Source organism: Leptinotarsa decemlineata, unplaced genomic scaffold (assembly GCF_025532065.1).
Source record: "Leptinotarsa decemlineata unplaced genomic scaffold, Ldec_3_MD MMD2_P_RNA_scaffold_12, whole genome shotgun sequence".
Classification (NCBI taxonomy): Eukaryota; Metazoa; Arthropoda; class Insecta; order Coleoptera; family Chrysomelidae; genus Leptinotarsa; species Leptinotarsa decemlineata.
In genome coordinates, this window is record NW_027412526.1 from 10857555 (window position 1) to 10884176 (window position 26622).

Below are 26622 nucleotides of genomic sequence, written 5' to 3' on the forward strand. Positions count from 1 at the left end.
TATTCATTGAGTACCATTGATACAGTTAAAATCGATATAAAATATAAAAATGTAAAACATGGTGACATTAGGTCAGCTATCAGAATCTTGAGCTCAAATGATATGTTTGCCGAATACGATGACTCCACACTTTCAGTTCTCCGATCAAAACACCCTCAATCAGATTCCTTCACACATTCTCTGGATTCGCAACTATCACACGATTTTTTAGAGTTTCCGGTGATCCAATCTACACACATGTGTGTATGTGTGTATATATGTGTGTGTGTATGTATGTTATTTTGTTTATATTTGTTTATATTGCATTAATATTGTATATAATCCAATGTTTTTCAGAAAATGCGACTTTCAAAATTTTTATTTTCATATTTATATGGTAGGATTCTAGATATTTTTATCAATCTACTAGCTTATATTCTGATTTCATGCACTTGACTATGTTTTTTCTTTCTCAAAATGGTCACCAAAGCTTTATCAATAAGAACTTTTTTTGGACAATAAAGCATATTTATTATTATTATTATTATCAATTAAATCTTTCCGTTCTGGTTCTGCTGGTGGTTTAAATTATTTCCGCCCTAGCCATATGCAAGACCTCATTAGTCACAGCTCTGGAAATTCAGGACAGAAACCTCTTTCTTCTGTTACAAAACTATGTAACTTCATTTTTACTGGTAGGGTTTCTGGTAGGGCCAGCAAACCCTCATGCCACACCTGGCCAAAGGCCTCAGAAATATCGAGCGCAACAGCTCTTGGTTCTCCATAGTAGTGGTATAATAGTACACTTTAAAAAAAAGTTGCACATTCAAGATGGCCGCAGCTACAAAATGGCGGATTACGTATCACCTTGTTATACTGACGCATTAAATACACTGAACAGAATGAGAAGAATTGAGTAACAAAATTAGAAACCAAAAACATGAAAATAAAATATATAAAAAAATATGTTCTTATTAGTCAGTGGACTATACTTGAAGACTGGCAGTAAACAAATCCAAAGAAATGAACTTTAAACGTTCAAGCCAGTCTCGAATATACCTACAAAGTATGTTGAATGTACTGACGCCTACCAGAAAACAACTACTCCCCTGGCTAATACCACGAAGGGTGTTGGATTATATCTGTGTAGGTACATTCGAGAATGGCTCGAACGTTCAAAGTTCATTTCTTTAGATTTGTTTACTGCCAGTATTCAAGCATAGCCCACTGACTAATAAGAAAGTTCTTTCTCCTTATTCAGAGAAATCGGGCACATTTCGGATATGCAGTTGGTTAGTACCTCGTCCACTAGATGAAGTGACATTTTATAGTTCGCTCCAACTCAGGAAGAGGAATGAAATACTCTGAAAGAATTCCGATTTTCAATTATGAAATACCATTGACTTCAGGTCGATGATGGCCACTATCTCGCACTGATGAGTAGCTAATGAGCCCGAAACCGGTCTGCAAGTGTGCCCGTTCCAAAATTGAAGGTCGACTCTTTCAGTTGTATTGCCAATTGCATATGCAGGAAATTTTCTGTGAAGATTCCTGCACTGACGCCTGTCAGATATAATCCAACGCCCTCCGTGATATAAGCCAGGGGAGTAGTTGTTTTCTGGTAGGCGTCAGTTCAGTCAACCTATTGTGTAGGTATATTCGAGACTGGCTTGAATGTTTGAAGTTCATTTCTTTAGATTTATAAAAAAATTCATTAAACGGTCTTATTATAAAAAAAGATAATAATGATGTAGACATTGTATTTAATACTGAAAAATAATTCGGAAGGTTCAAGGTCATCACACCAATTTCCTCAATAATCTACGGTATTGATCAGATAAATTGCAGAGAAGGGTGGTGTGATGGCTGCTACCTAGGACTTTCCGAATTATTTTTTAGTTTTTAGTACATTATCTACATCATTATCATCTCAATATTAATCTTTCTCAATATTATCATTTTCAATAAAACCGATTAATTTCACAAACTACACTTAAACGATTTGATCTCCACTAACTTTATTGAAAATAATCATAACATGTTTCGCTAAAACATTAGCTTTTTCAAATGATTAATACATCCAAGCATCCTTACATTCATATTTATATACTACAGGTAACCACAATCGAGACTACCTGTAAGAAATTACCTGAATCTCTACATCACATACCTGCTCGATTATGCTTACCTAAAGCAAATTGCCTACCATCTACATCAATAATAATTCTTTATGGGTTTTTAAGAAAACAAGTTCAATAATGGTGATCTATTCAAATCTAATTGGTCATTCATTAGAATATTTGAATTTTTAAGTTTATTAATTTCCATTGCTTCTAAATGATTCAGTTTGAAACCTTTATTTTCAATGTGCAAAATTTCGAATTCTTCATTAAAGATGTGATTTTCTTCTAGAAGATGATTTGAATACGTTGAATTTGTTTTCTTGTTTACATAGCTCTTATGATGTTCCTGGATTCGATTCCTAAATGTCCTGCCAGTTTGACCAATATATACCTTAGGGCACGTTCCACACTTTAATTTATATACCCCTGATTTCTCGAATTTAGATGTCTTATCTTTATTATTTTTAACTAGCTTTCCCAACGTATTACTTGTTCTATATGCAATTTTAATATCTCTATTTCTCAAAAATGAAGCCACTTTTTCCGTTGGTTGTCCAAAATAGGTTAAAGCTCTATAATTTTGATTATCTACCTTATCAATGGGAAAAACGTCTCGCATCGCTTTTGTGTAGACTTTCTTGGCAAGTATTTTGTTTATTAATTCGGCTTTAAACCCATTGTTTACCGCAATTTGCTTGATGATGGGTTTAAAGCCGAATTAATAAACAAAATACTTGCCAAGAAAGTCTACACAAAAGCGATGCGAGACGTTTTTCCCATTGATAAGGTAGATAATCAAAATTATAGAGCTTTAACCTATTTTGGACAACCAACGGAAAAAGTGGCTTCATTTTTGAGAAATAGAGATATTAAAATTGCATATAGAACAAGTAATACGTTGGGAAAGCTAGTTAAAAATAATAAAGATAAGACATCTAAATTCGAGAAATCAGGGGTATATAAATTAAAGTGTGGAACGTGCCCTAAGGTATATATTGGTCAAACTGGCAGGACATTTAGGAATCGAATCCAGGAACATCATGAGAGCTATGTAAACAAGAAAACAAATTCAACGTATTCAAATCATCTTCTAGAAGAAAATCACATCTTTAATGAAGAATTCGAAATTTTGCACATTGAAAATAAAGGTTTCAAACTGAATCATTTAGAAGCAATGGAAATTAATAAACTTAAAAATTCAAATATTCTAATGAATGACCAATTAGATTTGAATAGATCACCATTATTGAACTTGTTTTCTTAAAAACCCATAAAGAATTATTATTGATGTAGATGGTAGGCAATTTGCTTTAGGTAAGCATAATCGAGCAGGTATGTGATGTAGAGATTCAGGTAATTTCTTACAGGTAGTCTCGATTGTGGTTACCTGTAGTATATAAATATGAATGTAAGGATGCTTGGATGTATTAATCATTTGAAAAAGCTAATGTTTTAGCGAAACATGTTATGATTATTTTCAATAAAGTTAGTGGAGATCAAATCGTTTAAGTGTAGTTTGTGAAATTACTATGGATCTTCATCAAGTAACGGCCGAATCAATCAGAAAAAAAAAACCGATTAACATAATTGTTTTCCTCCTTTCATTACTTGATCAATTTGTCAAGTTCCTGGGTGGAATCCAATTGACTTTGGATTTTTTTTTGAAAAAGTATTATTGACATTTCAGCTCCACAACTTCCAAAGCCCAGCAATAGAAAAGAAACCGAAAGCCTTTTTTTTCATCTCTTTCTTATGAAATGGGGAATCATAACCTCACTTAATCAGTTTTTCTTATCAAAAATTTCCCCTTTTATAAACAAGCACTACATGATTTTGGATTTTTGCGAAACATTTTTTCCGTGGCAAATTTGCCTTGCGGACATTTCAGATAGTCCAGTCTATATCCTACATCTATTCCAAAAATATATGAACCCATCAACTCACCTGGACGATCTTGGTCATTTCTTGGATGTCTATAACACCGTTACCGTCGACGTCGTACATACGGAAGGCCCATTTGAGTTTTTCCTCCGGGGTGCCGCTCGACGTTACATCGATCGCCAGAAGGAATTCCTGCAACAAAAAGACCGGAATGTCATCTTAATAATTTAGGTTATCGCCGGTGGGTAGAACCGTAACTAGACGCAAAGCATATATTAGCTAGATGGCTCTGGAACTTTGGCATACAAAAGAGGGAAAGGTCTTTTTTTTATAGGTGTCTTTAATTATTTTGAATAGTAAAGAGGGATAGTACATTACTCATAAAGTGTGAATCGTGTAATATTTGAAGCAAGGTAGGATATAGGATATACAGTATGGTTCATTTATATAATAATAATAATTGCTCAGGGCACATGATTCTCGGACCCAATGATCACTTACCCCACGGTGTGGGGAGTGGTCATTGGTTGATTATGCTGGCGCGCCCTCCCGAATGTATCGGGGCTTCGGGGGATAGGGCCTGACCAGCGCACACTACGGTGGAAATAATAATAATAATAATATCACGTCTCCGATGAAAAAATTGTAGGATATTCAACTAGTGATTTTAACAGTATTTTGTGTGCAGATTGCGGAAAAAATAGTAAAAAAATTCTATCACTTATAGATAAGTCACAAATTTCACCTGGAATTTTCTTATTAAATGGGTTTTTAGGTTCGGTATGGGTTAGATGTTTCTGTATTATATAGTCTATATTTGAGAACTCTTTCATCTGGAGAACTGCGTTTATGTGGAATAAACTTTCTGAGAACGTTTTTCCAAATGGATTTATTCTCCAGCGATTCAAATCCAATGTGATCCGCTACTTTCGTGCAGACACCGCTCTGAGAACGCCTCAGAGCCTGTAGTGCTTGTATTTTGTCCATAAGAAAAAAAAGGGCCCACTGCCGGGAAAAGATTTCAAGCGATCGATTGTACAACTAGGCAGAAAAAATTGATAAACACGGCACTTTACCAGAAAGAGATTCTAATATTTCGGACTCTATTTTCCAGAATCCGGTTACAGAAAACGAGGTTGTGAAAATTATATTCACTCTGAAAAACAACAGCACCGTTGGCCCTGATGGTGTATCAGTTCAATTTATTAAAAAATATAAATGCTTTTTTCTGACTCCATTGTGTCATTTATCAACCTATGTTTCATACAAGGATATGTACTTATTGCTTTTAAACACTCTTTTACCATCCCAATATTCAAATCTGGCATCAAAAAGAATAATATCTTAAATGAATGCCAGTTTGGAGTCAGAGAACATATGTCAACAGAAAATGCTGTCTTTCAATTGGTTCATAGTATATGGAATAATTTCAATATTGGCAAAAAGTGCCTAACAGTCTTTTTAGATTTGGCGAAAGACTTTGACACTATCAATCATCATATTTTACTGAGGTTTTTGAAACAATATTTATAGTGATCCACTACCTTTAACCATGAGCGCCCCACAGGGATAGTACTAGGCCCAATTTTGTTCTTATCAATGACATTTACAAACTTGAAAACATCCAAGGCAACATTATATCTTATGCAGACGATACAGCTCTGTCATTTCTAGGCGATACGTGGGACGACGTCTTTGAAAGAGGTGGAAGAGGACTCATATCTGTTTTCTCTTGGTTAAACACGAGTCTTTTGACCCTAAACACCGCTAAAACTGAGTACGTAACATTTACCCCCACAAATAAAGATCAACCTTCCAAAAATAAGCTCACTATACACAAACCTATTTGCCAAACCCCAATGATATGCACATGTCCTACAGTTGATAAGGTTAGCAACATGAAATATCTTGGTGTATATGTAGACCAACATCTACGATGGGACGAACATGTAGACCAGACTGTTAAAAGACTTATTAAATTATCTTATAAATTCTATCAACTCGGAAATCTCAATAATAAAAAGCTACTAACAATGATATATAACTCACTCGCAGATTTCTTATAATTGGATTACCTGACCTTATTTGTGTACAATTAAGGACTGGTAGCCAGATTTTATTGATATTCATTGCCCCTTTTTTCTATTGAGATTATCCCCGTGTTTTTGAATTTCCATTGCCTCGCTATATAGTCTTTCAATTTTAGACATGAAGTGTATAGCGGCGAAGTTCGTTACAAAATTGATGAAGTTTGATAAGATTATTGCTCAGAAATTGTTGAATGACGTCAACGGCGATTCAGATTAGAAGGGTCATAACTGTTGAAGATTCATATATGGATATGACATCAAAAACAAAGTCCAAGCTTTCCAATGGAAGAGCCCCGGAGAGCCGAGACCAAAAAAGGACGTCAACTTCCATCAAATGTCAAAGGTTTTCCTAATTGTTATGCGCCGTTAATGAGAAGAAATACGAAGAAAACGTCCGGTACGGTGGAAAAACAATTAGGGGAGTGTGTGTATGAAAGAGCCAGGCTTACCAAAATCTTACCATAATTTGATTTTAATGTCTATATGGCAACACTGAACAGCTGTCATCCACAAACATTTAACAATTCTGCGAGAACGAATGGCGTCGGTAGACTATTTCAAAGATTTTAGGACCAAAAAGTAAGTTTTTTTCCGTTCACTTTTTGTTTTACAAAGAAAAGTGCAGCATGAATTGATAAAATTGATGTTGTATTGTTAGGCATATATTTAGCATTACGATAATATTGATGTCATAATGTTTACGCGAAATAGCTGTATTTTGAGGTTACAACTTAAATGAAAAAATGTTTTGAAAGAGCCACTTGTGGAGGCTTTGAAAGAGCCGGCTTCAGAATGCAGCACCGTTTCAGCCCCTCCTGGAATCATCGGTGAAAAAGGGTCAAAACAAATTGGACAAGTTACTTCTGTTGAACGAGGTATACTCATGACGTGTTTATATTCCCACGGGTAATTTATAAGGAGCACATTTTGAATAATGGGCCTTCTGGAGCATTGGGTTCAGCCCATACTTCGGGCTGGAAGACCGAAAATGATTTTACGAAGGCCATGGAACATTTTGTTATTCATGTCAAACCAACAAAAGAAAATCCAGCATTGCTTTTATTAGATATCCATATCTCCCATGTTAATCTCCATGTCATAGAATTTGCCAGAGATCATTTTATAAAAGTGTTAATATTTCCACCTCATTGTAGCCATATACTCCAACCTCTGAATGCTGCGGTTTACGGGCCTTTCAAAACAAGATATCGAATAGTTATGAACAAGTGGATTATGATTTAAGACCGATAAATAACTGATTTTCACTGAAATATGCAATTTTACAGATTGATAAGATTCATATAACAGATACATTTTTTTTGGTCAATTTAATTTATTTTATTAAAACAACGATGAAAATAAAATAAAAACAACAATAAAAATTATTTGTCGCTCCGGGGCGACTACATTGATTCCAGTGGCGCATTTGCTTTTTCAGCTGCAGAAAAACCCGGAAAAACCTGCAGCACCACATCATCTGAATATCTTGATCTAACAATGTTCTCTCTCTTATAAAACAAAATGTAGGGTGTCTTCAGAGGCTCCAATAAATTCAATGCATCGCCAGAACACTTCGTGACACGACTAAGATAAATAGTTTATTTTTATTAAGTGATTTTTATTTGCTGAAAGATTCTTTTTTTGTAAAGAGGAAGCCGGCTCTTTCATATCACATGCCCAGCTCTTTCATACACATGTTTCTTTGAGCCGATTTCCCTTTTTTTTCAAGTTGCCATATTCCTAATTTCTGTCATTGTATCTCATTTTATTTTGATTGGATAACAATGACTATTAAACTAATTATTTACAAAAAGCAATTTTATTCAATAACCATCACCTGACGTTAACTTTTTTTGATGTTTTTCAAAACTGGCTCCTTCATACAATGGCTTTTGAATCACGATAATGCATCTGCTCAGTCGTCATTGCTTGTTCGTAATTTTTTTGCTAAAAACAACAACGTAATCATGTTTCAGCCACCGTTTTCATCAGATTTACCCCCTGCGATTTTTTTTCCTTGTCACGAAACCCTTTACTCGCGCCCAAACGATTTCCATGGGATTGAGTTCACAATGATAGGGAACAGATGCAGAATAATATTTCTTTTCGGGGCCATCTTGTCGACAACATATTTCTTGAAACGAGCTTTATTAGAAAATATTATGAAAAAAGTTTTTTTAACCACACTGTCATCAAATCATCTGTTTTTTGTCGAAGCCACTTAATGATGATTTGTTTTACTGAAGAGAAAACTGAAGAAGCCACTTTATCAATAACGATTGTCACGAAAAGGTTTTATCGTTAATTCATATGCATAAAAAACATTGGCGTACGCTAGGGTACATTGTTTACCGAAAAAGGGTTGCTGAAGAGGGGTGCCCGAAAAGGGGTTACCCAAAGAGGGTTGGCCGAAGGGGGTTGGCCGAAGAGGATTCACTGAGCCGAAAGGTCTCTAATACACACAACCCGCTTCAATACGGTTAGCCTACACCCTCCGGTTCGCTGAGGGCTGCCTCTTCTTCTTCTTACAGCACCCTCTGGTCATTGTCCATCTACAAGAACAACCCTCTGGTCATTGACGATCTACAAGAACAAGGGTTGCTCAAGAAATGTCACATTGTGACTAAATACCATTGTTCTTCGTACACAAGGCCTTTTTGACACACTTCTTCACCCCAAACAACCACACCCCTAACGACCGCGATGGAGAACTCGATGGCATAGTTACCATCGTATCTAGAACCAGGTTAGCTATACTACTTACAGGTAATAAAGTAACTAATTGAATCTCTATAAGATCGGATCGAATCATGATATCATCCTTTTTGCGCACGGCTGGTGTAAACTTCGAAGTAGAATTGGGTCAATTGAGGCTGGGCCTATGGAGGGAAGCGCTTACTGCGCAGCCTCTGCTGCAGGCAACCAGTGATGCAATTGAACCCAGGTTTGTGTTTGATAAACCCTACAAAATACTACAAATTAAGCAGAACACACGGCTCAAAAACCAAAGAAGGCTCAGGATGTGGAGTGTACTCCAGATCACTAAGCCTAAGGATTAAGTGGGAAATGGGAAGAAATACCAGCGTGTTCCAAACAGAACTGGCTGATATTTCAATCGTCACAAAAGAAGAAACCAGAAAAGGAATCTCTGGCAATAACATAACAATCTACACTGACAGCAGACAAGCCTATTAGCCTTGAACAGACAACGTATAACCTCGGGGCTAGTACTAGAGTGTCACCAAGATTTAGCCAAAGCCTCGGTAGATAATAACATCATCCTGAGGTGGTTTAAAGGGCACGACAGGAGTAAAGGTAATCGCATTGCCAACTCTTTAGCCAAGAAAGCGGCTGGACTGAGAATTTTAGGACCCAATGGCACCTACGGCCTGATGACTTCGACAATTGCGGAACCAGCCAAATGTTACACCCATGCTTAATCTTTAAAGAAATGGGATGGAATCAAAGGATGCAATCTTGCCAAGATCACCTTGGGCGACCCTGGGAAGCTGGCACCAAAGAAATATCTGGCGATGACCAGAAAAAATCAACGCTCAACAGTAGGATTTCTTACTGGCCACTGTCAACTGAGAAATCACCTCCATAATATGGGGCTAGTTGGATACCTCTATGCAGGATGTGTGAACGGGAAGATGAGACTGTCAGGCATGTCCTATGCGAGTACCCGGAGTTATCGTCAATAAGAGAGTTTGTGTTCGGCGAGTCTTGGCCTACACCTGCCGATATAAAAGATGTATCCCAGTGACCTGTCCACCTTCCTGGAAAGGACAGGATGGACGATGACCTAGGAGGACAACTTCTTGGGAGGATGTACAATGAGTCACATGTGGTCTAAGTGCTGTGGGCTTACACTCACCCTCCCTACTCTACAGATACAGATACTCTAACCTACTCGTATGCCAACTTTCTAATGAATGAATCTACTCGAAGAGATCAGGTATGAATTCATACCTGCTATAGTTAATGAATTCATACCTGACGTGTTCAGGTAGATTCATTCATCAGAAAGTAGGCATACGAGTAGGTAATAGCTTAGAGTATAAAATTGTTGTAAATTAGAATGAACTTTTAGTTTAAGCTTGAGTAAGCTATTGTATAGCGAAACACGTGTCGCGGTTATTGTAAAACCCTTTATAGTGAAAATCATACAATAAACAGTATTAATTAGTTTTAAAAGTGCCTTGCATAGAAATTATTGAAAATTTCAATCGAAATTCAAAAGTAAAAACATTTTTGGGTGTGATCACGGCTGGAGATGACTGTGTTAAAGCTATTTTAATGATTTTTTTGGCTGTTTCATTATCATTAACTAATGCTATGTAGTAAGGGTCGCAATGCTCGAGTTGTCGGGGATTGCGGGCATTGTAAAGTGAGTTCGAATTATATCAAGGAGGTTACGTCCATCTCCCTCTGCCCGCGAATAGATCAAGCAATGATGTAGATAATTATGTCATATATAGATATCGAGCATTCAAACAAGACAGAAGAGTTACAAACCAACAAACAAACATACACACATGCAGGTGAAGCAAATAAAAGCGTGTTATAAAGTATTTTTAGACTAGCTACATCAAATCATACAAGATTTTTCACTTTTCAACCGTCTCAGTTATGTACGCCTACGGAACAGGTACTTGAAAACTATTTATTACTCCACTGCTTAAGAAAATAGACTAGTCATAGCAATCCTTCTTTCCATTTGCTTTTTTGACGATGCATTTTGGTCTCCGTGGGCAAGCCCAGTTTGCTGACGTAATGAACCCCAAAGAACAACCCCCACCCGATTTCAGTTGGTTTTTCGCGATAAGAGAAACCGATCTAACTGATGACTTTGTTGCGTGTCGATAATTGCGGCCATTTTACGTGAGAGAAAGTGGCTTGGTTGGTCTAGTGCAAAATTCAACATACGTATTATGTGCTGAAACTGTTCGTGTTCATGAAAGGGCGTTTTGAAGTCGCGAGGTACATGGATTTTTATATCATCGGCAGATTAAAAGCAATTATACATTATTACATGAGATAAGGAAAAACATGTTTCAAACAGAAAATCGAAACATTAACCTTTTCCAAACCGACTACTTTCTGGCTGAGAACGAAGTATTATGCCTCATTATGTCAATAATTTCCGCGAATGGAATATTAGATGTGGGGTTGGGATTACTTTCTCTAGAAAGAAAGAAAGAAAGGAAGAAAGAAATGTATTCACTTATGGACCAACAACATGGTATCGAATATGTCAACTTATACTTATAAATATGTAAACAAACAAAACATGTAAATATACATTCCATACATATAAACATAGGACCGTAAAATACAGATCAAGTCTGGAGTCATACTACTGAAAGCAGTTGTAACTCTCGATTTCATATCTTCCATTGTTGTTATTGGAGTAGAGTAAACCATATTTTTAATGAAACCCCACACGAAATAATCTAATGGATTGTCATCTAGTGTTCTAGGAGGCCAACGAAAAGGTCCATTATTACCAATCCATCTGTCTTCGAAGATTTCGGTTAAAGCTTCGCTGACTGAATGAAAATTATGGAGTGGAGCACCATCCATTTGGTACCATACACGTTCTCTTCCTGGTCTATTATTTAAAATCATTTGAATTCCATTCCTCAGTAAATCTTCATATTTTGATGCATTCAAATTATCATCATAAAACTCGATATAAAAAATTGACTCATTCTTTATGGCACAAAATACATTGAATTGCCATCTTTCTTGAGAACCCCTTTGGCGGACAACATGGGGATTTTCTGGCGCCCAATAATGACTGTTGTGTATATTGAAAACTCCATTTTTTGTGAACTTGGCCTCATCTGTCCATATGATATTGTCAAGGAAATGTTCATCCTCTTGAGTCTTGACAAGGAACCATTCAAAGAATTCCACTCTACGAGGTAAATCAGTCTCTTTCAAATGTTGGACACAGTAGAACTTATAGGGATGCCATTTATGCTTACTAAGAATTCGACAAATTGTCACGTAGGGTATACCTATCTCCCTTTCAGCCTCGTGCAGAGAAGCATTTGGAAATGCATGAAAGTATTCCAAAACTGTTATACCATTGTCATCATCATCCACTTTAGTCTTCTTACGAATGATTTTTGGACGGAAGGTTCCATGCAACCTACAGTTTTTTAGTAGTCGATTTATCACATTATTATTCGGCTTCGGAAGTTGTGGATATCTTTCATGAAATACTCGGCATGTTCTACTTGCAATTCTATTGCACTCACCATAAATTATTAATAAATTCAAGAAATCTTCATTACTGTAACCTAATCTTGACATTATTCTATTATAATTGGTAGCTATCACAATCAGTCAAAACCACCAACGAAAAAATCGAGTTCCACTCATTTTTTCATGAGATCAAAGTATCTGCATTTTTTGAAGACCCTGTATGAGGCAAATGGAAATATGACTCGAAGTGAAGATCCTCATAGTATCACTCCACTCCATTTCAAATTTGATAGTTTTAGTGCAAGAGAGTTCAAGATTATCAGCATTTATAAAAGTTCATGTTTGGTGAAAAAAATATCGATAGGTATAAGGAAATGGTATATGAATTTGTTGACAAAGTGATAATGAATCATAATATGATATTATATATGGGGTGTTCCATTTGAAAAATCAAAGAAGCCGCTTTTTAGTAGAAGCGAAAACGCCGCTTCGTCTGAAATATTTTAGGCGTGTAGGTCATATTGATTCATATATATATATATATATATATATATATATATATATATATATATATATATATATATATATATATATATATATATATATATATATATATATATATATATATATATATATATATCTGTATGCGATCGATATCGAGTTGTTGGAATTTCCACTTCAGAGTGGAATCGTAAACATTCACTACTCGTAGAATGATATTGAGTTTTTCGATTGTTCTCAATTGAAATGTTTTTGAATTCAAGGACAAAATACAAGCACCACAGGAAACTCCTTAAGGCGCTCTCAGAGCGGTGCTAGTGCGAAAGTAGCGATTCACATTGGATTTTAATCGCTGGAGATTAAAACCATTTGGAAAAACGTTCTCAGGAAGTTAATTCCACTCGAGCGTAGTTCTCCAAATGTAAGAGTTCTTAAATAGTGAAGTTCAAGGTGTATTGACTTGAACCTCAAAACGATGAGCAGCCACAGTCCGTTGCGTATTTCTGATATGTACCGCTCTTGGATGACTCAAATGTGCCAAGTCACTTGAACACTTTCCGTGAAAGTATCTAGAGAAGAGAGACAAATCTCCAACCTTTCTTCGATGTTGCACGTGATGTTCGCGTCTCCAATCAGGCGAGGCTCTTTTCTGGATGGAATCCAGCAACTTCAGGCTATGTTTGGGGGCAGAACTTCATACATGAGAACAATACTCCAAAGAAGGTCTGATCTGAGCTTAATAAAGTATCAAGAGTTGCTGAGGTGTTACAGTTTTCTGGTTCAGAATAGTGTTCCAAGCTTTTGAGAAGCAGCCTTTGCAATTCCAGCGACATGATTGTGCCAAGACATATTGGTGTCCATTTCAACCCTCCAACAAACTTATCGAAGCAGAAAGCGGAATTGTCTGACCTGACATTATCATATCCGGTTCGGAGACGTTTATCTTCTTGAAAAAAATACCGCTTCCAGGGTTTTTCTGGCATTGAATTGAACCTGGTAAATTTCACCTCAATTCGAAATCACTTTTAGATCCTCACCTCATCAAGGTATGCAACCTCCTGCTGCCGGTAGCCGATATCCTGGAATCCAAATGGAATGAAGAGACAAGTATGCTGTCGTCAGCAAAGCAATATAATGGATTCTTGGTTTTTTCCAATAGGTCGTTGATATACAATAAAAAGAGGTTTGCAGATAATATGGATCCCTGGGAATCACCAGTAAAAGTATTCGAGAGATCTGTATCTGTATATGTAGGGTGGTATGGAGGCTGAATGTAGGCCCACAGCTCTTAAGCCACATGTGACCCATTATACATCCTCCCAAGGGGGTTGTCCTAGGTCATCGTCCATCCTGTCCTTTCCAGGTGAACAGGTCTCTGGAAGACATCTTCTTCATAACTGCAGGTGTAGGCCAAGACTCGCCGAACACACAGTCTCTTATTGACGATAACTTGTAATGGTTCAATCTCAGGGTTTTTCGAAAGGGGTTGCTGCTGATCCAATGATAAGTGTTTCAATAAAATTGTTAAAAGTAGGTAATACAAACTTCACAAACGTGTTACATCATTTATAGTAATAAAAATCATTACCCACCTAAAATTATTACAGGCACGGGACTCAACGGTGAATCTTGTCCTTAAGGACCACGATAAGGTAATTTAGAACGGAGTCCACTTCAAAAAGCAAGCAAGACAAATCTTCGAATAATCTAGCAAATATGGCGCATCAAAAACGCTTCCACTCAGATCTCTAGAGACGAAAAAGAATCTCGACAGTCGTTCATGAAAAACTCGACACTGGAAATACTTTGCAAATGAAAAAAACCCGGAGGGCATGAGAGTCGTTGCTACTTATGATTAAGGGCGGTAGAAAACTGTGAACAACAGGAATCGACCTCTACTGCGGCGGAAGTTACCGAGAAAATTCACTAGATGGCGAAACGATACAAGTTGAAATGGAAATAGATCAAATAGATGTGGTTTGTCACAAACTCCGGACATTCGCATAGGACATGCCTGACAGTTTCATCTTCCTGTTCACACATCCTGCATAGAGCTGTGTTCACTAGCCTCATATTGTGGAGGTGTTTCCTTAATTGACAGTGGCCAGTCAGAAATCCTATTGTTAAGCGTAGATTTTTCCTGGTCATGCCAGATATTTCTTCGGCGCCAGCTTCCCAGGGTTGCCGAGGGTGATCCTTGCAAGATTGCATCCTTTGATTTCATCCCATCTCTTTGAGGATTGAGCATAGGTGTGACGTTTGGCTAGTTCCCCAATTATCGAAGTCATCAGGCCGTAGGTGCCACTGGGTCCTATAATTCTTAGTCCAGCCGCTTTCTTGGCTAAAGAGTCGATAAATTATTATTCAGACGTGTTCAACGATAACATTTATTAACACAAAACACAACTACAAAACACTACGACAAAATAACAAGAAAAATCTGAGGGGCCACGTGGCTTGGAAGGACTGACTCTCAGTGAACAGAATCGATGTTGTTCGTTCGACAGGTCGCACCAGATTTCGCCCCAGGTGGCCGAGAACCGGATATTCAGTCTACACAACACAACTCTCGAGAATTCGACCACTCGATTCTCGAGTGTTCGATTACAGTGTTCGATTTGGATGCGTGCTTGGCAATAGAGAAATGAAATGTTTTCATATCAAGCAGTTGTAGGAAAAGTCCCTACACCTTTACTCCTGCCGTGTCCTTTAAAACACCTCAGGATAATGTTATTATCTACCGAGGCTTTGGCAAAACTTGGTTGCACTCTAGTACTTGGACTGAGGTTACACGTTTTCTGTTCAAGGCTAATAGAGCGTGTCTGTTATAAGTGCAGATTGTTATGTTTTTGTCAGAAATTCCTTTTCTGGATATTTCTTTTATGACAATTGAGATACCAGCCAGTTCTGTTTGAACCACGCAGGAATTTTTCCCATTTCCCACTTAATTCTTAGGCTCAGTGATCTGGAGCACTTTCCACATCTTGAGCCTTCTTTGGTTTTTGAGCCGTCTGCATATATGCGCAGTAAGCGCTTCTCGCCATAAGTTCAGCCTCAATTGATCCAATTCTACTTCGAGGTTCACACCAGTCGTGCGCAATTGTAACATGGCCATTAACGCAACCTCCTCAACGTACAGGTCCAGGGTATATTCGAGAGATATCCATCGACGGTCATCTGCAGGGGACGTTCTTTCAGGAAGATCAAGAGCCATACACAAAAAGATCCGACAAGCCATAGCATCGAAGTTTGGCCAGCAAACCCTCATGCCACACACAATCAAAGGCCTTAGAAATATCAAGCGCAACAGCTCTTGATTCCCCATGTTTCTCGATTGCGTTATTCCAAATATGGGTTACATACGATAGAAGGTCGCCTGTTGATCTTTGTTTCCGAAAGCCATATTGATAATCGCTCAAGATGTTGAAGCCTTCCAAATATTTGAGGATATTGTGGTTTGCGACTTTCTCCATGATTTTTTATATCACTGATAGCAAAGCGACTGGCCTATAGTTATTTGGAAAGTTTTCTTGTCCTTTTTAGGAATAGGCTGAACGTGAGCAATCTTCCAACAAGAAGGAAAAACCCCTTTCTTATAAGACAAGTTGAAAAGTCTGCAAAATACTGGTGAGAGTTCATTTGCGCACTTTTTAAGTACGATGACGGGCACTTCATCGTTTCAATAATAATTTTTACTTTAAGAAAAAGCAGTGACGTGTCAATTAATTTATAGTGAACTTATAGGATGACAAGGCTGTGACAATAACCTCGTATTCTGCGGAAATGATCAAAAAGTGGCATATAATTACTGATTGCTCTGGAATGGCATATTTACGACTCCCCTGACATATCATATTACAGGTAGTTTCTTGTTTCGTCACCTAGGGAAATTTTACCTGTTATGACCCATTTTATTCTTGTTTCGTCAACTGCAAAATATACCTGCTTGAGGTGTTCTTGTTTCGTCACCTCATCTTTGCACCTGCGCTACTTTAGTTTGTTTGTTTATAATAACACTGGCTGACCCTGCAAACTTCGTACTGCCTTAAAATTAAATCAGGGATAATATAGGATTCCAATGGTAAAAGAAATTTTCAAATCGACCCAGTATTTTCGGAACCTATTCAATTCAAACAAAAAATCTTTCCTCTTTATAATATTAGTGTAGATTATTGTAGATATTACCTGCGAAAAAGTCAAAAAGGTACAGGTGACGAAACAAGAAATTTTGGGGCAGGTGACGAATCACGAATTGACGAAACAAGAACAAATCTGAATTGAAGGGGTTATATTTTTAGGAGTGATTAATTTTTGGGAAAAAAAGTTTTTGGCTTTCTACTACTCCATCTAAATACAAAAAAAAGGGTTGAGGGAATCTTCCAAAGAAAGGAAGGAAATAATCAATTTGAAAATAAGTAACTCTTTACATGGATGTGTAGATCATGCAAAGAAGTAACTTTCAGGCACAAACTGAAAGAAAGTCCTCCTGTTTATATGAAAGTAGCTGTTTCAGGAGGACTTTCTTTCAGTTTGTGTCTGAAAATTACTTCTTTGCATGATCTACACATCCATGTATAGAGTTACTTATTTCAAATTGATTACTTTCTTCCTTTCTTTGGAAGATTCCCTCAACCCTTTTTTTGTATTAGGATGGAGTAGTAGAAAGCCAAAAACTTTTTTCCCAAAGAACAAATCATATTACATCGTTAGCAAAGATGTTCAGGGTAATAGATGACTAGCCACATTTTCCATCCCAATGTTGCTAATAGGACATTCCACAAATCAAATCTGTATCCCTGACGTATTCTAACGAATTTTCTGAATTATTTGTGACTTGCAATCTATCAAGTTCTGTCGTAAACGGCAATAGTTAAACATTTGTTTGTTCTCTTCCATTTTCACGTACTGTAAAAATATTCCAATACCTACTATCGAAGTAAATAGTCAAATGTTGAAGTAGTGTTTTATTTACAAGGTTAACGCTACACAATTCAGTTGGATCATACAAACAAAACATGGTGCTATCTTCTTTTCATTTTCAGCCGATTTTCATGTTTATCATTTTCGAATATTAAATATGAATATTTCAAATTTGAATCTGGAATCATAAGTCTCTCTCAACGTACCTACGTAAGGGAACGTTTGTTAACTAATAGAAATATTTATTTTTGTTGTACGTATATTTCTGTCAGAATATGGGGCTTGGGGCCTTTGTTCACGAGATAGAGTTGTTACTAGTTAACAAAGTCAAAGTCAAGTTAAAATTCTTTCATCACTTTTGATACATGAATGTATACATGACACATCATATTCTACAAAAGTTTTATGGCATAATATCACTTATATAATTCACCAAGTGTTCTGGCGATGTATTGAATTTATTGGAGCCTCTGGAGACACCCTACATTTTCTTTTACGAAAGAGAGGGCATTGGCAGATCAAGATATTCAGATGATGTGTTGCTGCAGATTTTTCAAGGTTTTCCTACAGCTGAAAAGGCAAATACGCCATTGGAATCAATGAAGTTGCCCCGGAGCGCCGAGCATTTTTTGTTGTTGTTTTATAATTTCATGACTTGTATTGAAAAGTTATTCACATAATATACAGGGTGTAACTGAATAAGTATAAAACATTTAAGGAGGTGATTCCTCATCTAAAAAAAGATAGCATCTTTCATAAAAAAAAACTTCATTGGAGCATCCCTTGTTAAGATACAACCCCTCAAAGGGGCTACATAAAATTTGTATAACAATTTTTTTCACAAGCACTGAAAAAGTTACAATATTGAAATTAAACTGACGTTTTGTACTACCAAAAAGACACTTAGCCAGTAATTTATTTGTTTTACCCCATGATTGTAAGGGGTGGAAAACGCAACCCCTAAAAATTATTTCCAATGTAACTTTTTGTCTTATTATTTGTTTACCATTTAAAAATTAATTTCCAATAGCCTGTTTTATTCTAAACAAAAAATGTCTCTTTGGTTTTTTGCCCAAAATAAACCAGTTCGCAGCATCGAACTGGTTTATTTTGCATCGTCATAAATGCGAACTGAATTTATTGTTATTTTGTAGTTAGTACCTGCATCAAACGATCAAAGGGTAATAAACAAAACTAATTCATTAATAACAAAACACATAACATGTAGAAATCATAGTAAATATTCAATATGTCTACCTTCAGACATTACGCATGCGTCTAGACGTCGGCGCATTGAGCCACGTATTCGCTCAAATATTCCTTGAGTATCTATGATTACCCTGCACGTATCGATGATGCGGTTTCTTAAGTCCTCTACATCGCGAACAGGAGTACGATAAACCAAATGCTGTAAATGGCCCCAAATAGAGAAATCGAGAGAATTGAGATCCGGGGATCGAGCGGGCCAGTTCTGTGGTCCTCCTCGACCTATCCACTGATTTGCATATGTTTCAGTTATATGCTGACGTGCTACTTGACTAAAATTGGCGGGAGCCCCATCATGCATAAAAAACATATCCCTTATGACGCCCAAAGGAACTTCCTCCAGCAGTACTGGATGCACTTCTCTTAAAAATTGAACGTATGCCTCACCATTTAATCGAGGAGGTAGAGAATGAGGCCCAATTAAATCATCCCCAATAACTTCGAGCCACACGTTAAGAGAAAACTGTTCTTGGTGGTTAGTTTCGACAATAGCGTGAGGATTTTCATCAGCACATATGTGATAATTATGAAAACTAATAATCTTGTCCCGAGAAAAACTACATTCGTCTGTGAATTCTATCGTCTTCAGAAAGTCACAATTTCTTCTAATCATTTCCAGCATCCAATTGCAAAATTCAAGATGGTTCGGAAAGTCTCGCGGTAACAGTGCCTGTACTCGTTGCAGATGTAAGGATATAAGAGTTGCTCCTTTAAAATTCGATATACCGTCATATGATCAACATTTAGCTGGAAAGCAATCTTTCTACTGGTAGAAGGTTGTTCTTAAATCAAATTAAGTACTGCTTCCTCAAGCTATAGTGTTCGTACTTCTCGATGGCGACCACAATTCTGCGTTCTTTTGTCGAATGAACCATATTCTCATAATCGTTGATGAAGTCGAGCAAATATTCTATGTGCTGCCGTGCTATGTGCTATGATACTGCCGTTGAGGATACATTTCAGTATATCTTCTAGAACTTTCTAACCCATTCCCCTGCGATAGACCGTAAATATAATGCATATCAGCCATTTCCTCATTTGTGTATGCCCTTTTAATAACAAGTGAATTATTAAAGTAACAAATTAAGAACAGAGCAACAATACACAATTAGTATTAATTCAATTTCTAAAATTCACAAACTGACAGCGTCATACCAATTTTATTGTCACTATCGTTAATCTGTTTAAAATCTGTTTTTCCGTTAATCAGCTGCCGCTCCCATACGAACGACAACTCTCAGAAGTTGAGAAACTTGTGCGAGCTAAGAACTAACGAGGTCTTACCTGTAACGTGTGATTCCTAACACGTTAATAGTGACCTACTAGATAGATTAGTTTCATATTTTCGCATTTATGACGATGTATCTATGCAGCTAGCTGTTCGTAAAAAAATTTTTGCTGCGAACTGTTTTGGGCAAAAAACCCAAGAGACATTTTTTGTTTAGAATGAAACAGGCTATCGGAAATGAATCATTTAATGGTAAACAAATAATAAGACAAAAAGTTACATTGGAAATAATTTTTGTGGGTTGCGTTTTCCACCCCTTACAACCATGGGGTAAAGCAAATAAATTTCTGACTGAGTTTCTTTTTGGTAGTACAAAACGTCAGGTTATTTTTAATATTGTAACTTTTTTAGTGCTTGTGAAAAAAATTGTTATACAAATTTTATGTATCCCTTATAAGGGGCAGTATCTTAACAAGGGATGCTCCAATGAATTTTTTTTTATATAAAAGATCCTATCTTTTTTTCGATGAGGAATCACCTCTTTAAATGTTTTACACTTACTCAGTTACACCCTGTATACTATGAGAATTCACAACACAAGTTACACAAAAATATTTGAATTGAAGGAGTGATTAATTTTTGGGAAAGAAAGTTTTTAGCTTTCTACTACTCCATCTTGATACAAAAAAAGATGTGGGAATCTTCCAAAGAAAGAAAGGAAGTAATCAATTTGAAAATAAGTAACTCTATACATGGATGTGTATATCATGCAAAGAAGTAACTTTCAGACACAAATTGAAAGAAAGTCCTCCTGAAACAGCTACTTTCATATAAACATTGAGTTACACGAAAGAAAAAACATCTTTCGAAACAAATACTTCTATATGAACACTGAATTATACAGAAGATACTTTTCTTTACTCAGTTTGTATTTCAAACATTCCTTGTGGAATAAAATCAGATATCATTCACATGAGTTCTACTTTAAATGGAAGATTCCCTCATCTTTTTTTGTATCGACATGGAGTAGTAGAAAGCCAAAAACTTTCTTTCCCAAAAAAAAACAAAAATGTTATTTTCAGACTCTTTCAGGGAGTAAAAACAACTTGTCACCAGAAAATCTTTGACTTTTTTCTTGAAATTGGGAAAATTTGTTTCACTTCTGATCCTCAGTGGTATTTTGCCCCGACATAAAGTGGCGAACCTTTGTACTCATTACGGTTTATTCTTTCCTGGTGGAAGTCGTTTCTCCGTCTCGTTTGATGAGAGTAAATTACCTCATTTCGTGTTAGCAAATGGGAATTTGTATGAACGTATGTTACGATACAATTTTGCTTTGTTATAAATTAAACAATTTATTTATACTTTTAATAATCGGTTAGTTTATTCATTTCCACATGCGAATTTATGTATATTTAAAACCTTTCTAACCCGCCTATGACACCGACTAGGTCGGTAAATAGGTCGTGTTCCTTTTTTTTCACACCCAAGGACATAAGGATAAGGACGGAAATTTTGGCGAAAAGATATTTTTCGATTGTGAATTGCTGAATGAACTGGTTGCCTGGTTGAATTATTTCGCTCGTTAACTACCTAGAAGGGATTTTCGAATTTTCAGCCAACTGTGGTTCCTTTTTGATATTGTGAAGTTTGGAGTATTTTGGGACAGTATTGGAAACCACCGCTGCAAAAGCAGGATTTTTATAAAAAGGGCAAATAGTCAGTATTTTCTCTCAATTCTCAGAGGACGATCTTTGTCTGTTTTGTGTTGGAAACACCCTCGATTATTAGGAGGTTAGTACAGTATTTTCAAACAACCTTGTTCAACTCAGCTATGGAACTCATAATAAATTTTGTCCTTATTTTTCTTACCTTTTGATTACGATGTTGTCATGAGAATATTTTTCTTCAGGGTGTTAGAATATTCCTAAGAAAGGCGTATTTGCATCAGCTTGAATTTGGGAAATTGAAATCGATTGCCAGATCAGTCTCTTGAAGAAGTTTCCTGATCGTTACCTTCACTAATAATTACCACTGGGAATATTAACAGATTCCTACTACATCCGTATCCACCTATACTGCCGGATCAGTATTCATTCCCTGGCAGGTTACGAAAAAGGAGCACCCGAAAAGCAGCTAAGTTTAGACTAAGTTATTTGAATAAAGAACCCGGTGTTTATTTATTTCCTAAAATAAAATGTACAAGTTACCTCATTGAGATGAGTGGTGTAAGCTTTTACGTGACGTCACATATTAGCACATATTAGCGAATTTATTATGATAGTGGTAATCTAGCAATTGAAGTGAGGAATCGGCAATCAGAGGGGTCACTGTATTTCTTCTTTTTATTATTGTAATAAACTTCCTTAGTCATTGCAAATAGAATTATTACTTTTATGAGAAGTTAAATATTTCAATTGTGGGCTTCCCCACTAACTGGGCAGTTTTCCAGTTTTTAACTGGCCAACAAAAATTGGTGGCGCTTCTCCATTCAGTTAAAAATCATTGGTTTTCTTTTAATTAGTTGCACCCACGACTTTGTGCAAACCACTGACCTAGTCGGGCATGTTAGTGGTGTTTTTGATTTTCGGCAACCCTATTGTAAATTTAATTATCTTGTTCAAAAACATCTCGTAGCACGTAGCTTAATATTTCGTGAAAATAAAAACATGGTAATGTGAATTTTTTTTGTCTTAGAATTAGCCACTCATGATCCCGAAACCGGTCTGCAAGTGTGCCCGTTCCAAAATTGAAGGTCGACTCTTTCAGTTGTATTGCCAATTGCATATGCAGGAAATTTTCTGTCAAGATTCCTGCACAGACGCCTGTCGGATATAATCCAACCTTCGTGGTATTAGCCAGGGGAGTAGTTGTTTTCTGATCTGAGTCGTCAGTCCATTCAACCAATTGTGTAGGTATATTCGAGACTGGCTTGAACGTTTAAAGTTCATTTCTTTAGATTTTTTTACTGCCAGTCTTCAAGCATTATATTGTCAACTGGATTGGAACAAAGCTATTTAATTCAGTTAAATTTTATTACCAATATTGAAGTCAAACAGTATAACCATCATCAGTAAGCTTCTAAAAATGACTCTCAAACAATACCTCCTTTGTGTTCAGCTTCCTGTGAATTTCCTTTCAGAATCCTTCGCTTTACCCCATGAATGGGTATAATGCGGCAACAATGAATATCAATTCAAACCCTCCAATTTAGTTTGAAGTTTGGAGTTAAGTCATTCCGCAATCAGCTTTGAAAGATTCACCCTGAACCCCTTTCGTCGAGCGGAATTACCGTGGACGGAGATGGATTCTAATCTATTCAAGAAACGGGTCACTGAGCTTGGTAGAGCTTCGAGAATGAAGAACACACATACACACACACACACACACACACACATATATATATATATATATATATATATATATATATATATATATATATATATATATATATATATATATATATATATCGGGTGTCCCACATTTTATGTGACAGGCAATATCTGGATTGTTGAAGGAGATACACAAAAATGTTTCATACAAAAGTTTTAGGAGTTCATGAGAGCTATATTTTGATATAATTTTTAAATATACAGGGTGTTTGGTGTAGGTGCTACAGACCAAATTTCCATTTTTTAAAATAGAACGCCCTGTATATCATTACATATTCAGATGCTACGTTAAATTCTGATATCATTTCATGTTTGGTTTTTGAAATTCGGTTACAACATTGTTGAGTTATTGCTTAAAATGTAAAGTCTTGAGAACGACTATTATTTTTAAAAATATCTCATACAATTATTCTCTCTGCATCAGATCACATGAAAATTAGTCAAAATTTTGGGTGTTCGAAGTAATGGTTTCAATTTTGAGTTGAATTCAGTCAGGAATCATTTTGAATATGAAACAATTGCGAAATTGAAAGAGGTGTATTCGAAAACAAATCTTTAATTAATAACAATGTAAATAATATAACTTGATAAATCATTTCATAAGAATGGTAGGTACCTAGAAATAAGTCATAAAAATTGTTCAAAGTGATGCCCATTAGATATTATACAGGCTTCGAAACGTCGAATCACTTCTCTCGTACAAGTCGCTCTTATAATATCAGGCGTAATATCACTGCACGCTAGTCGAATTTTCATTTTCAGATCATCCACATTCAAAGGGGGAGTAGTGAAAACAATATCTTTTAAATAACCCCATAGGAAAAAATCAAGCGGTGATAAATCTGGGGAACGAGCCGGCCACCGAATTGGACCCTTATTACCAATCCATCTATTTGGGTACGTTCTATCCAGATATTCAGTAACAACCTGTGAATTCTGAGGAGGAGCACCATCTTGTTGCCACCAAATTCCTTGTCGTTCTGCTATGGGAATATCTTCCATCAACTGGATCAAATCACTTTCTAGAAAATGTAAATATCGCAATCCATTGAGATTTTCATTGAAAAAGTAAGGTCCTATGATGCGGCCATTGAACAATCCATACCATACATTAATACCCCAAGTAGTTTGAAAATTACTTTCGCGGACCCAGTGGGGATTTTCTTGAGACCAATAGTGACTGTTATGTCGATTCACAACTCCATTATTAGGACTTTCATGTAATATTACCTGAATACAAGCAATGAATTCAAGTCGTCGTTCAAAGTCCATGGGTTTCAAACCTTGTACCAACTGAATTTTGAATGGGTGGTATTTATTTTCTTTTAGAATTCTCTGTACATTAGATTTACTCACACCGACTTCTTCTGCAAGAGTACGGATAGAAACATGTGGATGAATAATAATATAAACCAACACATTGATCTCTAAATCTTCAGTTCTAACAGATCTCGTATGATGACGATGCTTTATAGTAGAAGGAAATGACCCAGTTCGCAATTTTTCTACAACTCTCGAAAATGTCATTCGTGACGGAATGGGTCTGTCTGGAAAACGTTCTTGGTATAGACGTTGTGCTTGACGGCAGTTTTTCTGACATTCCCCAAAAATTAATAACATATCAATGCAATCACTTGGACTAAACGCGAAAGGCATACTGGAGTTTTCGCACAAAGAACACAGTTACTGTTTTGCAAAGAATCACTGGGTCGAACTGACAAGTAGATACAATTCAATTTGTTACTATGGCATCAACAAGCATAAGCTACTTGATGAAATTGTGCAATATAAAGCAATTCACCCTCAAGTTAGTCACATTCTCAAGAATTTCAATATTATATTCAACTGATATCGATATCGTATCGTAGAGGTGAGAATAATGGTTTGTATTCAGTAGTAGTCTAGTTCAATTTAATAAAAGATATAGACTGGATTCGTGTACGAGTAAATAAGTTTTTTTGAAACTTTATATTTAAGGAAAAGTGCAATAACTCAACAACGCCGTAACCGAATTTCAAAAACCAAACATGAAATGATATCAGAATTTAACGTAGCATCTGAATATGTAATGATATACAGGGCGTTCTATTTAAAAAAATGGAATTTTTGGTCTGTAGCACCTACACCAAACAACCTGTTTATTTAAAAATTATATCAAAATATAGCTCTCATGAACTCCTAAAACTTTTGTATGAAACATTTTTGTGTATCTCCTTCAACAAACCAGATATTGCCTGTCACATAAAATGTGGGACACCCACTTATACCTATATATATATATATATATATATATATATATATATATATATATATATATATATATATATATATATATATATATATATATATATATATATATATATATATATTGTCAAATATAGAAAATAATCATGAAATGATTCAGATTCATTTGAGTAAATATATGAATTGAAAGATATTCCAACCTCACTTCAATATTTTAACACAAGAACACTCAGTATTCAGAATTCCATCTTTTGATATTTCAAGTTCATAGACATCGAAATTGATCCGATCACAGGATATGGAATATAAAACAATCTCCAAATATGCAAACTTGGCACAGATTGCATGCTGTGCATTTTACCTCAGTACAGTGACCGGATCAAAGTCGCAATGTCAGCGTATAATTCTTTATAAATATTGAGGGAGGTCAAGATCATGGATCAGAGTTAACAGTTAACAGTCAACAGACAGTATTCATTTACGTATCGATTGGGTCATCAGAAATGCAGCACATCTCCTTTTTTTCAATCCTGCTGGGTGGCAGTGTAATGTAAGTTTTTTGATTATTTTAATGTATTTTTTTTATTAACATTTGAGTGTGAGTTTATTTAAAGTATTTTTCCGTTTCTTTCACAATAAATATTTTATTAAGTTTTAAATGAGTTCTTTTATTATTTGGATGAATGAATGAATGGGTGAAACAGCAAATTAAAAGTCCTCTCGTAAATAGCCAAGCGAGAACTGAGTTGCGACACGATATATATATATATATATATATATAT

The 26622-nt window shown here is 36.0% G+C and overlaps 2 protein-coding genes across 4 annotated transcripts in view; both read right to left on the bottom strand.

Moving 5' to 3' along the window:
- Nca (neurocalcin homolog) overlaps positions 1-26622 on the bottom strand; it is a 363981-nt gene that overhangs the window by 127644 nt on the left and 209715 nt on the right. The gene's annotated exons all lie outside the window — the stretch shown is intronic.
- Positions 1-26622, bottom strand: part of LOC111513019 (neuronal calcium sensor 2) — a 242850-nt gene that overhangs the window by 6677 nt on the left and 209551 nt on the right. For all 3 annotated transcript variants that reach the window (XM_074174036.1, XM_074174030.1, XM_074174039.1), the window contains exon 4: positions 4047-4175. In XM_074174036.1, the coding sequence (XP_074030137.1) occupies positions 4047-4175 (129 nt within the window). The remainder of the gene's footprint in view (positions 1-4046; positions 4176-26622) is intronic.